General features: G+C 50.1%; 1 protein-coding gene across 2 annotated transcripts in view; it reads left to right on the top strand.

The window, feature by feature from the left end:
- The window catches only part of Trpc4ap (transient receptor potential cation channel subfamily C member 4 associated protein), a 99,503-nt gene that overhangs the window by 83,583 nt on the left and 1,021 nt on the right, over window positions 1-14,899 (top strand). Inside the window, exons 9-18 of one of the 2 annotated variants that reach the window (XM_004630843.2) lie at window positions 763-905; window positions 3,858-3,989; window positions 5,809-5,867; window positions 7,219-7,320; window positions 8,671-8,754; window positions 10,339-10,429; window positions 11,422-11,562; window positions 12,109-12,217; window positions 13,305-13,417; window positions 14,687-14,893. In XM_004630843.2, the coding sequence (XP_004630900.1) occupies window positions 763-905; window positions 3,858-3,989; window positions 5,809-5,867; window positions 7,219-7,320; window positions 8,671-8,754; window positions 10,339-10,429; window positions 11,422-11,562; window positions 12,109-12,217; window positions 13,305-13,417; window positions 14,687-14,893 (1,181 nt within the window). Of the gene's footprint in view, window positions 1-738; window positions 906-3,857; window positions 3,990-5,808; window positions 5,868-7,218; window positions 7,321-8,670; window positions 8,755-10,338; window positions 10,430-11,421; window positions 11,563-12,108; window positions 12,218-13,304; window positions 13,418-14,686; window positions 14,894-14,899 lie in introns of both variants that reach the window. The other variant, XM_004630842.2, reaches the window with a different exon arrangement.

Below are 14,899 nucleotides of genomic sequence, written 5' to 3'. Positions count from 1 at the left end.
ATATATAGTTACATTCTCTTAATGAATAGAGGGATTTGTTCTAATGGTGTTTGTAAATAGGATATCATGTCCGCATCTTGTACAGCAATTAACCGCTAGGAAGAATGTATGCAGTGTGTTAATTATTGAAACTGTCCTACCACTTTGATTAAAAAAAAAAAAAAAAGAAAGAAATGTCTTGCCAATAAAAGTATCAAGTCCTTCTTGCCTCAAACAAAGATTTGGATGAGATAAGCCAAAAATGGTGCCATAGTTTATTTGAAAAGTGAGGTCTGAAGGAGTAAGAGAAGAAGTAGCTCTGTGGAGCAAACTTGGGCCAAACAAAGAGAGGAAAAGATAAAAGCAAAAATAAAAACTCACTGTGTGTCCAGCAGAGGCAGAATGGCTGCGATGAGGAGTCCAGCAGTGGGCTACCTGTGGCATCAAGGTGCCTGTGGCGTCGGGTCTCTTTATCTCCTGAGAGCCCCCAAGAAGCTTCTAGTAATGGCCTGACACTGTTCTGGGATCTTGTCATCCCAGGCCCTGCTTGTATCCCCAGATGTTTGGCCTCACCCTATCTCCCATATAACAAGCTGGCCTGGCTCCTGGGTGTGTGAGGCAGTTTTGTGACTTTCATTCCTTGGATATGGGCTCAGGCCTCATCTAACAGCTCTGTTACCTCCAGTCTACTCAGAGCAGTTTGAGAGCAGACAGTTTCCTCACTGGCCGGGACTCACCCCTGTCTCGGGGCTGTGTCAGCCTCCACTGTGTTCCCTCCTCCAGGCACTTCTGAGGAGAATGGGTTGCCTCACACTTCCGCCAGGACCCAGCTGCCCCAGTCCATGAAGATTATGCACGAGATCATGTACAAACTGGAAGTACTCTATGTCCTCTGTGTGCTGCTGATGGGCCGGCAACGAAACCAGGTGGGTGCTGCCTCCCAGCCTCTCAGACTGGGGCTCCAGGAGCAAGTGCTGCCTCCTTGCAGGGAATCAGCATGTCTTCCATAGCTCTTCTCAGGGCAGAGCTCTCTAGCCAGGAAATTGTGTTGATTGTTTTCCTTCTTTTAGGAAACCAGGCTGATTTCAGAGCTTGGAGTCTTTCTGCTAAATTTGCTATGGGCAGCATCTCTAGACAGCATTGGTGCGCAGGCCAGGAAAGCATCTGCTTCAGTAACTAGAGGAATAAAGATGCCCTCTCCATGCACTGAGAGTTGACAACATGATGTGGCTCAAGGTGGTGGGTGAGAGCCCACAGCTGGACCACTTAGGAACCCACACGAGTACAGGAGGTCCAAACGTACTGGGGTTTCCTGAACCTTAAAACAGGAGGGAGGAGCAAGGTCCCTTAACCTATGGTCAGAGAAACAGGACTCAGTACATCCCCTCAAGGCTGTGGGCAGGAGCTCTGTCCTTACTGCATTGTCATTGTGTGAGCCAGGAGAGACTTCGGGCAGTGAGGCTGGGAGCTCTGCAGCCCCCATGCACCTCTCAGAGTCAGACTCCAGCTGAGAGCTGGGGTATATGCCCCAGCGCTCCACAATGAGTACAGTCATTCTGTACTGCAAACATGTGCTAATAAAAATAAAAGAAATTTAAATGAATGTATTCAACAGTGAACTGCACTCAAAAACGGTTAAATTGGTAAATTTTATTCTATTATAAATAAAATTTTTAAGTTAAAAAAGGCACCATTTTAGAGGGTAGCCAGGAAAGACTCATGAAAGAGATATCATTTGGAATGATAGTGGCTTGAGGAGAGTGAGGGAGCCTGAGGCCAGCAAGGTGACACCCCTGAGAGGGTGCTTGGCCTGGTGGTAGAACAGAGGAAGTGCTGAGGGGTCACAGCCAGCTTGCCTTGGGCAGTCATAGGCCATTTGAAAACCAGCCTTTACTCTGCATAAGGAGACAAGTTGGCTGTCTCTGTTGTATGACAGGAGAAACAGCGAGGAGACGTGACCCAGGAGACCCCTTCGGGACCCTTGTGATCGAGCTAAGCGATTGTGGCTGTGACCAAGCAGAAGGAGGGTGTTGGGGGGGTAGTTGCATTTGGGATTTATTCTGCACATGGAGAAGACAAGATCTGCTGATGGCTTAGTGTGACCTAAGAGAAAGGAGTTGTTCAGGTGACCCCCGAGGCTTTTGGCCTAAGTGAGTGAGAGATGAATTTGCTGTTTACCAAGATGGTTAAACTGTGGATGTCCTGCAGAGGAACAGGCTTTAGGAGGAAGACAAGGAGTTTGGTTTTGAATAAGTAGGTGCGAGGTGTCCCTTAGAATCAGTAGTTGGACAACACGCAGTTGGAGTTATGGAGCACTCATGTCTAGAGGAGCAAGCAACTTTGGGAGTCTTTAGCCTACGGTCAGCATGTGAAGGCAGACGCTAGGCAGATCTGCCTGCATCTCCATCTTCCTTCAGCATTGGGCATGTTTCTTACTTTAAAAACTTGTGATAGCCCTCCTGTGGGGGTTGAGTGCTTCTGCTTTTCTTGAGGCACTTTCAATTATATTTGAATTTTCAGACACTTGCCAAGTTGTACAGCAGGTGGCAACCCCTCTCTGCACAGTTACTTGAGAGAGGCAGAGAGTGAAATGGGCCATGATCTAGTAGCCAGGCATTGGGAGAGCCAGGATGTGAGTAGTGGCTGCCCTGCCACTGCTGTCCCCTCACAACAGTCCCTGGTCCCTGAGCCTTCCTGTTGCCAGGGTGCTGTGAGTTATCATGGCCTTTAGGAAAAGTGCACAGACAGCATTTACCAAGGTCCTCCTCTATGCCTGGCGCCATGGGACGTCTATTCACAGATCCTGCCTGAAGGGTTTCCTTGGCTGGGTGGCCTTCTTGTCAGTGTACAGTTGGGCTATCTAAGCAACAATCTCTGCCAAATTGAAATCACAAGACTGAAAGCAGTTCTCAAATGCTGTAAGTTTGACCCCTATGGTGGTATGCAGATAACAGCAGCCATTCCCTAGGCTGGGCAGTGCCAGTATGCCAGCCCACCAGGGGAGTGTGCCTGCTGCCCAGGTCATCAAATGGATGTTGGAGTCAGGACAAAACTTGTTTTCTTTGTCCATCTGAGAGTGAAAAATAAGTTAGGATTTGTATTTTCCTAACATGTAAGTGAGGCTGAGTCTTTTCATATATTTAATAAAGAATCTTCTATCTGCCTGTCCTTTTTTTTTTTCTGATATGCATGCGAGGATTGTCTTTCTCTCTAGAAATTTTGAGGACTCCTTAAAGAGAACAGTTGCCCTGCCCATGCTTTGAGTTGCCAGTTATTTCTCCATTTATCATGCTTAACTTGTGACTTTGCTTGTTTTACCACACACAATGTTAAAAGCTTTGTGTGGTTGAACTCAACAGTCTTCTTTCTTGGCTTCCAAGTGTAGTGTAGTCCCTTTAGCAAGCCTTTCCCACTCTTAGGTCACTATTGAAAGGTCTTCATAGATTTTTCTAGGATAATTAGAATTTCATTTTTTAATATTTGTAACACCCATCCGAATTTATCCTTAGATATAAGATGCATTTCCATCTCAATGACACGACAAGGAAACAAACAGTAGGGATTTGCTAAAGGTTCCAGAACTCACACATGGTGGAGCTAAGAGTAAACCCAGAACTATCTGAATTGCAAAACTTACGCGTTTAAGATAAGTCTTTCCACACAGTGTGATTTGTAGAACTCTTGTCAGCAGTAATGAGTGAAGTTAAAAAGATGTGTTTGTGGGCAGAGTGTGTGGGGATGTTTTCTTAAACCTCAGCGTGCTGTACTCACTACCACTTTCTTTATCTTAAGGCTCATTATTGACCTTGGGGAGCAGGAGACTGCAGGGTCTTCAAAGCACATTTGTCTTAATGCTTTTCTCTTCCCTCCCCATCCAGGTTCATAGAATGATTGCAGAGTTTAAGCTGATCCCTGGACTCAATAACTTATTTGACAAGCTGATTTGGAGAAAACATTCAGCTTCTGCTCTCGTCCTCCATGGTCACAACCAAAACTGTGACTGTAGCCCGGTAAGCAAAGGACCCAAGGGGCACACAAGACTTCAGTTGCTAGCAGTTGTTGGAAGCCCTGCTGCTGACCCACTGACCATTTGTTCTCTGGGAGTAGAGCAGAAACTAAAAGTCATCCTGTGTGCTCTCATTAGTGGAGGCCAACTTAGGGAAGATACATACCAACACCTCCATCTTTATGGAAATACTTTTTCTTTATTTGGTATTAAAGAGTGAACCCAGTTATTTCACACTAAGCTACATCCCAAGCCCAATTTTGTTTTTTATTTTGAGACAGTTGGTTGCCTAGGTTGGTCTCAAACTTGCCGCCCTTGTGCCTGAGGCCCTCCAGCCAACTTCCCTGCTCCTGGGGGTGGGGCTTGGTGGGGCTTCTCATTTGATGCTCCATCCTCTAATTGCCTTTGCCCCTAGGCCTCACCAGGTGCCTGGGCAGCAGGGTGCTTGGACTTCAGAGGCCAGGAACTCACCTCTATCTGTGTTTCTTACAGTCGCTTAGAGCACTGAGCTGGGAGTTGGAAGGCCTTCGTGCCACTCAGCTTACTATGAGAGCTTAAAGGAGTCATGGGGTCTGTGCCTCTGTTTTCTTGCAAAAGGAGGATCCTAGTTCCATGCCTGCTACCCTCTAGCTGGCAGCCCACCCAGCAACATGTGACCCAAAGGACTCTGGGACCCTGGGTGTCGTGTTGTTGGGCTCAGGAGCATGATATCCCCTGACTCTGAGTTCCACGGACTTTAGTGCCTTGCCAGTCACTTGGCCTTTAGAGGGGACTGACCACTGAGCCTTCACACTGATACCTCTAGCCCTTATTTTTTAATTTTGAGACAGTCTTGGTAAGCTGCCCAGGCTGGGCTCAAACTTGCCTTCCTCTTGTTTCAGCCTCCCAGAGTATGCGCCACCACCCCTCAAGGCTTGGTTTTTAATTTCAAGTGAAATTCCATATTTTACATTTTTAGGCATTCTGACTCTTCCAAGTGTGTGGTCTCTGTTTATCATGTGACTCTCGTGTCTTTCTCTTCAGTTGCTTGTTACTTCTTGAATCATTTGAATTTGTAGTCTCAGGGTCTTTCTTGGACTATCAGTCCTACAGAATGAGGTGTTGCCTCTTGTTTTGTAACATTTGTGGAGTGGCCACCTTCAGTAGGGCTCGCTTTCCCAGGGAAACAGGGTGGCTTCATCCCTGGAAGTATTTCTGCGGCGCACCCTTGCTGTCATCTAGCAGGCACTTCCGGGGCTGCTCCTGTCCCGTGATGAGCACTCACATTTTGTATCTTGGCCTGCCCTCTGCCTTTGTGAGTGTACGTGTCCCTTCTCTTGCCAGGTTCCCTCAGCTGCTTGCTGTGCACTGGGCTTAAGCAGGCTTCTCTGACAGCTCTCTGGAGCGTGGTGCAGTCAGGCCTTGCACAGACTGACTCCAGCCCGGCTGTGCCTAGGGCCCCTTCCTCCTCCACACTCTGCCCTCAGATACCCAAGCATCAGCCCTTGAGCACTGTGCTCCAGACTCAGACCTTCATTTCTGGTGCCTCCAGATTCCTTTCCAGTTTAGGAACATGGCCTCACATTTAAAAGAATTCATGTGAATTTTTTTTAAAAATCAAATCCAATATGCTAGGGTGTTTGTAGCAGGAAAGGCTACATTCATTTCATTTGCCATTGGCCAAATGTTGAGGTATGATCAGATGGATTTTCTAACTAAAGAAAAGCCCTTGTGGTACGTGTGGACAGAAGTTCAGAAAAGGAGAGTGACATGCCAGGCTCTCAGAAGAGCCTCGACCTTGTCTTATTGTGAAATCCTGAGACTCGCTTTAACATGTATTCTAGGACATCACCTTGAAGATCCAGTTTCTGAGGCTTCTTCAGAGTTTCAGTGACCACCACGAGTAAGTACGTGTGCACCCCTACAGGGGGAGGTGCTGTCCCCTTACTTCTTGGAATCAGCTGCCCTCTGAACCTCACGCATGCAGAGCTGGCCACCTGGACACAAAATATGCTCTCTCCCATTTTTCTTGAACTATTCTGACCACTTATTTTTTTTCTTTTTCGATCTTTGATGGAGAATGTAGAGGAACATGGTTCTCTGCTGTAAGGGAAACAGTGTTATGAAAGGGAATAGTACCTGACCCTTGACCCTCAGAACAGCAGGCTGCCGCTCTGCTCCAGCAGTGGGGACCCAGGCCCACTGTTGAATATCTTCTGACACCCCCCCCCAAGAAAGGCAGAAAGGAAGATTTATGTGAAAGGTCCTAGTTTGGTTTTACAGTACAGAGAAATCGAGTTCTGATTTGTAAGCGTTTACATTCTTTGTGAATACCGTATGAGCAAAGAGAATGTACCTGAAAGCAAATGTGGCCCAGGGGACTGTGTCACTGGCCCCTGTGAGGGCTTCTCTGGCTAAAGGCACAATAAATTTAAGAGTTCAGTGAGGTTTTGTTTGTTTGAGAGCATGAGCCCTTAGCTTCTATCTGACTCTCAAAGCAGCCCTTCTGTATGCCAAGCTGAGTACAGCGGTGACTAAGGGTGGCCATAGCCCCTGCTATCACAAAAGGTATGGTATGGGAAGGAAGTTACACATTACTCAGAGTGCCACCTGGGGATGGATAGACGGTAACAGGTGGATGCAGTGTTCGGGAGGGAACAAGCACAATTCTGTGGCAGGACAGTTGGCAAAGGTCCTGATGGGCCAGTGGTACCCAGGGATTCCTCCTCGCAGAAGTAACTTGACAGCTGACGCTGGAAGGGTCTGGTAGTAAATGAAGTGCAAAGGCAGAGGGAGAGAATGGAGTGTTGTGGCCAGAACCTAAGCAGAAGTCCCTGCAGGAGGGAGTGTGGTGTGATGTGGTGTGGCGTGGCATGGTATAGCATGGTCTTGTCTGGCATCATGTGATGTGGTGTGATGTCCAGAAAACCAGGACAGCCAGGTGGGGCAAGTGGTGGGTGCTTGACTCGGCCAGAGCTCAGAGGTGATCTGCAGTTATTGGACATAGTTCACAGCCTTAGATGTTATTATTCTAAAGCAGTAGGAAGCAAAGGAGGCATAGAGATGCTAAGGTCCTGGGTTTCTTCCTGCAGAATGATGGTGCAGGGGTGACAGGGCCCAGGAGGAGCATGCCTGGAGGATTTCCAGCTTCGCTTCCCACAGGAAGAGCATGGGGACTCCCTGCACTGCGCAGTGTTAAGCAGCAGCCTTGGTTCCTGTGCTTTAACCCCCACCTGGCACCTGGTTTGTTTCAGGAACAAGTACCTGCTCCTTAACAATCAGGAGCTGAATGAACTCAGTGCCATCTCCCTCAAGGCCAACATCCCTGAAGTGGAAGCCGTCCTCAACACTGACAGGTGAGCCAGGGTGGCAGGCAACGGTGACAGGTGAGCCAGGGTGGCAAGCAACACTGACAGGTGAGCCAGGGTGGCAGGCAATGGTGACAGGTGAGCCAGGGTGGCAGGCAACAGTGCCTTCACTGCACACCGCCACCTGGGCATGCACGGGCTGCACACTTGCCCTTGATCCACAGAGCTGTAACCTCCTAGATGGCTGTGTGCCATATGCTTATGTGCTCCCTCTTTTTGCTGAAGCTTCAGCAGCTCTAGAGGAGAAGTGCATCACCCCTCTTCCTTCAGGTGAGGAGGCAGTGAGAGGCTCCAAGCAGGCTCCTGCTCGGGCTATCTGCGCTCTGCCCCTCCCTTGTGCCGTGCGGAGGGTGCCGTAGCTGATTGCTCCTGTTCTGTCCAGTGGCAGCTGAGCCAAGCAGAGCACACAGAAGCAGGCCCTGTCTGCGGGTAGGAGTTAGGTCTTGCTACCTGGCTGTTTGCCTTGTCTTCTGACGAGAGTGGGGGGTGACAGGTTCACAGGACCAGAACAGGATGACCTCACCAAACAGCCAGTGCTATAACTTCCTACCCGCTTCGTGAAAGCAGGAGAGAACCTCATTCAAGTGAAGCTATATGTGGCCTTCCCTGATGCCTGCAAGGTATAGAAGTAGAGCTGTTAGCCCGGCATGGTGGCCATAACCCCAGCACTCTGGGAGCCGAGGCAGAAGGGGTTCAAATTCTGGAGCCCAGGCTAGGCAGTATAGCGAGATAGTGAGACCCAGTCTCAAAATAAAAACCTTAGTGTTGGGGATGCAACTTAGTACAGAGGTCACTACCACCCCACAAAAGATATGTAAAGGGCACTGCTTTAAAGAGACTTTGGTAAGGGCCTAGAACCCAGCCTGGCCTTCCTGTCACTCCCATGGTACGGTGAAAGTAATTTTCTGACCTACTGCCTCTGCTTTTGTAGACCTGAGGCACAGGTGGGTACTTGTCTACCACCAGCTAGAATTGAACCTAGGGAGGGGAAAGCTGGCCACCACCCTATAGGACTTTGCCCCATGGGCCAGACTCTGCCATGGCCTGTGTCAGACCCAGCTGTGGTGTAAAAGGCCTTCCACAGTCCTGAGCACACTCTGGCTCAGGATGTGCCTCTGGCCTCGTGCCAGCAGTGTGGAGGGGAGAGCTGGCTTGGGCCGCCGGCGGCCACTGGGCTAGTGGTGATGACTGTAGGCGCCTCTGAGCGCCTGGACCTAGGTAGAGCAGGAGGATACCCTTTTAGGCTCAGAAATATGCCCCTTTTTTTCCTCCCACCAAAGCCAGCAGAATGATCCATGGTCGCAGATCTGCTGCCAGTGCTATGTGTCTCTGTTTCAGGAGTTTGGTGTGTGATGGGAAGAGGGGTTTATTAACACGTCTGCTGCAGGTCATGAAGAAGGAGCCAGCTGAGTCATCGTTCAGGTGAGTATGGGGCAGGTACCACCACTTCCAAGGGGCCAGGAGCCATGTGTCCACATCTCTCAAGTAGTTAGAAATACCCTCTAATGCCCGCAGTGTCCATCCCTGAAGTGTGGTCACTGTTGGGGCACAGGGACTTCACTGCCACCTGGCTCTGTGTCTCAGCAGGTAGGTGCTGTGCTCCTGTGGCCGAGCATTCACTGAGCTGGTGCTGCTGGTGCTGGTGAGGTGGAGGGCAGTGGTGTTGGGAAAGACTCATGGGCGCTGGCTGCAAAGACACACAGACACTTAATGTAAGGAAAGTGAGGGCTTGAGTAAAAAGGCTGCCACCCCGCCTTTGGTCTTTATATTTATCTCTCTTGAGTCTCAGCCTTCGGGTTACTTTAGGTGAATATAACAAGATCCCGTCGTGTGTGTCCAAGATGAATGTTTAGGCTATACTATACGTGAAAACCTGCTAGGTTTCTGGGAGCAAGGACACAAAGACAGGGTGTCCTTGAGTACCAAATGTTCTTGGTTACTCCCACAGCTGTTGTTGCCCTGTTTCCTTTTTCCTGTCCCACGTGCCCTGTAGGTTATTTAGCACGACTGTATATTAGCTTTTCTTATCCCAACACAGTGGGATATAAGCCCTGCCCCTGTGGTGTTCCATGCGGTGGTGGGAAGCAGAGATGAAAGGAAACTAGTGTCAGTGCAGTGAGGGAAGGAGTGGAGCCACGAGCTGCCGTGGGAGCCGTGGGAATGAAGTGAAGCCCTTTCCCGGCAGGAGTTGGCTGATGGGGAGGCTGCTTCAACTACTAGACTCCTCACTGGTGCTCAAAGGCCGTGGGTAGGGGCCGAGCTGTGTGAGATAGCTCAGCGGACTAAGTGCCTGCTTAGGCAAGTGCAGGGACCACACGTGCCATGCCGGCCCCACCCCTGGGCACACCGAGCCTGCCACCGGGAGTGGTGTTGCACACTAATCCCTGTGCTGGGGAGGCTGAAAACAGGAAGATCACTGTGAGTCCTAGTGAGACTCTGTACCAAATACATTTTTTTAAAAAAGCTATGGGTGGGAGGAATTCCAGCAGGGTTAGGTTGAAAAGGTCCATGGGCTTGCTCTGTGGTGGAGCCCTGTCACCTCACTGTGCCCTGTCCAGACCCCCTGTGGATCCAACTTAGCCCTCTGAGCCACGTGGTCATCATCAGCTACCTCTCCTGTGGGCCAGCCCAGCACACGCCAGCTCAGCGGCTAGTCCACACCAGCCTCTCTTCCCACACACACTCCAGGTTCCCAGTTCTAAGTTGCTTGATTCTTCCAAAAAGAGAGAGCCTAGAATGTTTGTGTGTGCAGTTTGCTGAAGCCATTTCTTTGAGCCTAGATGCCGCCTTCTCTGTGACTTGCTGACCCTGAATTACGATTGCTCTGCACCGAGCTGTCAGCTCCACAAGGATAAAATTCTCTCGCTCAGTGCTGTTTCCCTCAGGCTCAGGACCAGTTTAGTAGATGTTCAGTAAATGTTAAATAACAAGGCACGGAGAACCCAACCTGGGCCAGGAGAGGGCAGCCTCAGCCACCTGGGCCAGGAGCACATGTTTGGGTTGCAGGTTTTGGCAAGCCCGGGCTGTGGAGAGTTTCCTCCGAGGGACCACTTCCTATGCGGACCAGATGTTCCTGCTGAAGCGAGGCCTCCTGGAGGTAGGGCCTGGAGAGCCAGCATGCAGGGTGGCCATCCTCCCCAGCCCCAGGGACAGAGCAGATCTTGTTTTAAGTGCCAGTGCAGATTGCCCTGATGTGTGTCCCGGGTTTCCAGCTGTGGATTCCCCATGGGTGCTTCAGGAGCGGATGAGGAACTTGGGGGCGGTCATGCAGAAGGGTGAGAGTGCACAGAACCAATGGCAAGCCTTCTAGAGTTTTCAGTGATACAAGTAGCCCGGCATGGAGTGTGTGCCACAGGTTTGCCACGCTGATCTGTAGTATCCAGCAAGGCTTTTGGGACCTGACGATCGTTGGTATTGAGGGAAAGTTAATTTTCCATATAATCTACAGCAAAAGCAAAAGGTGGGGAAAAAAATGGCCAAAGTTTTTGGTTTTTAAAAATTGATACAGACAAGAAATGGTCCTATGAATTGCCATAAAACTCATGTGGAAAAGAATTGGTGCAGATCAATGTAATTTCAAGAAGAAAATGGAACATTTTGGAAACAGTTTAATTGTCATGGAAAACTTTACCAGGAACTTAAATTGACCTTATGTTCTTGATAAAGATTCATTGATTTAGATGTAAACTTTAACAGTTATATTTATAAACACAGAACCGAGAGTGTCCTGGCCCTTAAATTCTGCCCTTCATTTACTTGAGTGGCCTGAGTGCTTGGGCAGGGGCGAGTGTTATAACTGGGCCTGGCAGGTGGAGAGCGCTGGCCAGGTTGGTGACTACAGAACAGCAGATGAGAGAAAGATGTGCTGTATGCCCAGCTCACTGCCCCTGCTAGTCAGGTGTGTCCCCTGGCACTGTCCACGGAGCCACCAGTGTCCTCAGAGAGGAGTGTAGGCCAGATAGCAGGTTCTAGCAACCTGAATTCCTGCTCAAAGCCCATGTCTTATCTGAGCTCCATGCCAGGTCCCCGTGGGAGCCAGGCAGGCAGCAGCCACATTCACACCTTTTCCCTGTCCCCTCCTTACCCCAGCACATCCTGTACTGCATTGTGGACAGTGAGTGCAAGTCGAGGGATGTGCTACAGAGCTACTTTGACCTTCTGGGAGAACTGATGAAGTTCAACGTTGATGCATTCAAGAGATTCAATAAATACATCAACACTGATGCAAAGGTAAGGCTGACCTAGGGCCTGTGAGGTTGCAGCGTTGTCCTGGAGTCCCCTTGAAGTGCTCTGTGTCTGCCTGTCTTCAGTGTGAGTTTTCAGTTGGAGTGTGCTGGGATCCATTGGGCAGTCTCAAGCGAACATTCATGAGCATCAGGTTTGTGCCAGGTTCTCCTAGACCCTGGCAATACAGGGGTGAAATCTCAGCTCCTTATAGGGGATCAACAGTACAAATGGATGGGATACAACATAGCTGGGTGCAGTGTAGTGGATGTCTCAGTAGAAAGCCCAGAAAGGAGAACTGGGCCTGGCATGTTGGGTTGTAGGAGTGGGTGACACAGATCTGACTGAAACTAGTTTAAAAATTAGAACACAGCGCAGAACCACTAGACAAAGTGTCAGAAGATCTTAGCAGCAGGTGGGGAGAGCAAGTCACTCAACTTGGCTGTCTGCAAAGGAGCAGGCTGGTGTGGAGCACTGTTGAAGTCCCGGCCGATGACTGCTCACTCTGAGCCCATGTCTCCCTGCCTCCCACAAGCACTGTCTCTGCTTCAGTTCCAGGTTTTCCTAAAGCAGATCAACAGCTCCCTTGTGGACTCCAACATGCTTGTGCGCTGTGTCACTCTGTCACTGGACCGATTTGAAAACCAGGTAGACATGAAAGGTAAGGAAAATCCAGGATGCCAGGGCAAATGAGCGCAGTAAGCTCATGCTGCTGTCGAGGTGCTGGTCTTTGCCAATGTGCTCAGCTGCTTATTGTGCATATTGTTTCTGCTTTAATGAGCGTGTACAACATTTTGATAGCGGAAAGCCACTGTTGTCAGCAAAATGCAGAAACAAATGACAGCGGGCTCAGATTGCCTGGGATTGTGTGTCCCTGTGAATTGGCATAGCCGCTATACTGAGGCAGGGGCGGGCTTGACCCGGCCTAGATCTTAGCGCACACTTCAGAGCACTTATATACCCCTGTGTTCTTTTTTCGCTATGAGGTCTGTGGCATCCAGCAGATTCTCAAGTTCAGAGGGTCTCTTTCAAGGCAGCAGCCCCGGGGACTTTGGTAGAGTCATCTACTGCCCCACCTCCAGTCAGGGTAGGAAGCTGTTTGCTCAGGGCTTGGATGCATTGACCCCAGCGGTGGGCACAGCCACCCATGAGGGCTGTGGGGAAACTAGACACACCAGGAGTCGTAGAAAATGATTTGAGGTGTCTTGCACTCTGTTTTGTGTTTATCTTTTGTTTTTGGTGGCACTGGAGATTAAATCCAGGTGCTTCTTACAGAGCTACATTCCTAGCCTATCTTTTTCTATTTTTCTGTTTGTGAGAGGGTCTCACGGAGTTGCCCAGACTGGTCTTGGCAGATTTGCTTGTAATCCTGCCTCTGCCTCCAGAGTGCTGGGGTTCTGGGCATATATCAGCACACCCAGCTTTGCACTCTTTTTTCCTAACTTGTATCATCAGTCTGTGCCTGTGAACGCATTCTGTGTGTGCAGAGCAGAGGAGCTGGTCTAGTGCCAGGCAGCTAGGGGGCTACAGGAGGGCTGCCCCCGAGGACCTGGTGGGGGCTCAGAACACAGGCCTAGCTTAGCCGAGTGGTGAAACAGCTGGAGGTTGGTTGTTCTGATTGCAGCAGTTTTTTTCTGTAGTCCTTTGGATGATGAGAGTCCCTGAGGTATACAGAGGCCAGACCCAGAGCCATAGTGGCCCAGTCACTGGGCCTGAGCCTGCTGTTACATCTCCGCCTCCCTCTCCAGTGGCCGAGGTCCTGTCTGAGTGCCGCCTGCTCGCCTACATATCCCAGGTGCCCACGCAGATGTCCTTCCTCTTCCGTCTCATCAATATCATCCACGTGCAGACCCTGACCCAGGTGAGAGGCCCTGGTCAGGAGGCACTTGGGAAAGGTAGACCGGAAACCATTTCCCTCATCTCGGAGTCCAGCAGAGTTGTCTCCTACTGTCAGTCCAAGTGCATCTCTGTTGAAGGCTTTGACACTTTACAGAGGGGGCCAAAGCAAGATAGCAAGTCTCTGAGGTCACAGACTGAGTCAGGCAAAGATGGGCCAGGGACAGGCACACTTAGAATTCTAGCATTCAGGAGGCTGAGGCAGGAGGATTGCTGTGAGTTGAAGGCCAGCCTTCAACTGCATAGTGAAATCATGTCTAAAAAGGCAAAAAAAAAAAAAAAAAAAACCCAAAAAACCATGGACACTGTATTCTTATAACTCCTTGTCTCTTACTGGTATGTGCCAGGTTATGGAACTGGACCTGAGAATGCCCCTGGCTGTTTTCACTGAATAACTGTGCAGCCTTCCCTTCTCTGAACTTGGCTCCCCACTTTTCTGTTCTGTCATCTAACAAACGTGTAGGGATGCGTATTAGTCACTTTCCTCTTCCTAGGACAAAATACCGAACACCCACTATTTAAAGGATGAGAAGTTTAACTTGGCTCATGGTTTGAGGGAACTTGGTCCATGGTTGGCTGGCTCCAAAGAAGTAGCATGGTGAAAGGGCACAGCAGAGAAAACCTGCCAACCCACAGCAGCCAGGAAGCAGAGAGTGAGAATGGAGGACCCGGGACAGAGTACACCTGTTGGGGTACAGCACATTCAGCTGTGGCCTCATCAGTGGATTACTCTGCTGATGGGTATAGTGCCCCATGAGCAAGTCACCTTCCAAACGCCCTGCCTCAGAATATGAGCAGTGTTTGGGGGCATTTTAGACCTAGCCCATAACTGGAGGCCAAGCCCTGGGGTGGGGGACTGGGGGGTATACATTGAGCAACATAGACCAAGACTTTTCCCTCCCAAGGCTCACAGTTCTAGTGCAGAATGGAAGTTCTGAGATAACCGTGACTACCACATGCACCTAGCCTTGCCGAGGGATTGAAGCTTCTGGAAGAAGCCATAGCTGAGTGAACATCTAGACAAGGACAGATGTTGGTGCCATCAGCGTGGGGATGCGGGTGGGTGGGAAGGTGCTCAGGCATGAGTGGCTCAGAGGTGGCCCACAGCCTGTCCCAAGGCCTTGTAGGGCCCAGGCCTGGGATCTCCTCCTCCCTGCCTGGGGTCCACCAGGGTCTCAGGCATCCCAACGGGTCTGCCAACATACACCCAGCCCAGCTGCCTGTGGCCTTGCAGGAGAATGTCAGCTGCCTCAACACCAGCTTGGTGATCCTTATGCTGGCCCGACGGAAAGAGAGGCTGCCCTTGTACCTGCGCCTGCTGCAACGGATGGAACATAGCAAAAAGTATCCTGGCTTCCTGCTCAACAACTTCCACAACCTACTGCGCTTCTGGCAGCAGCATTACCTGCACAAAGATAAGGACAGCACCTGCCTGGAGAATGTGAGT

The sequence above is a fragment of the Octodon degus genome, unplaced genomic scaffold (assembly GCF_000260255.1).
Source record: "Octodon degus isolate 3935 unplaced genomic scaffold, OctDeg1.0 scaffold00037, whole genome shotgun sequence".
NCBI lineage: Eukaryota > Metazoa > Chordata > Mammalia > Rodentia > Octodontidae > Octodon > Octodon degus.
The sequence above is the reverse complement of the archived record's forward strand: the minus strand, read 5'-3'. Positions and strand labels throughout refer to the sequence as shown.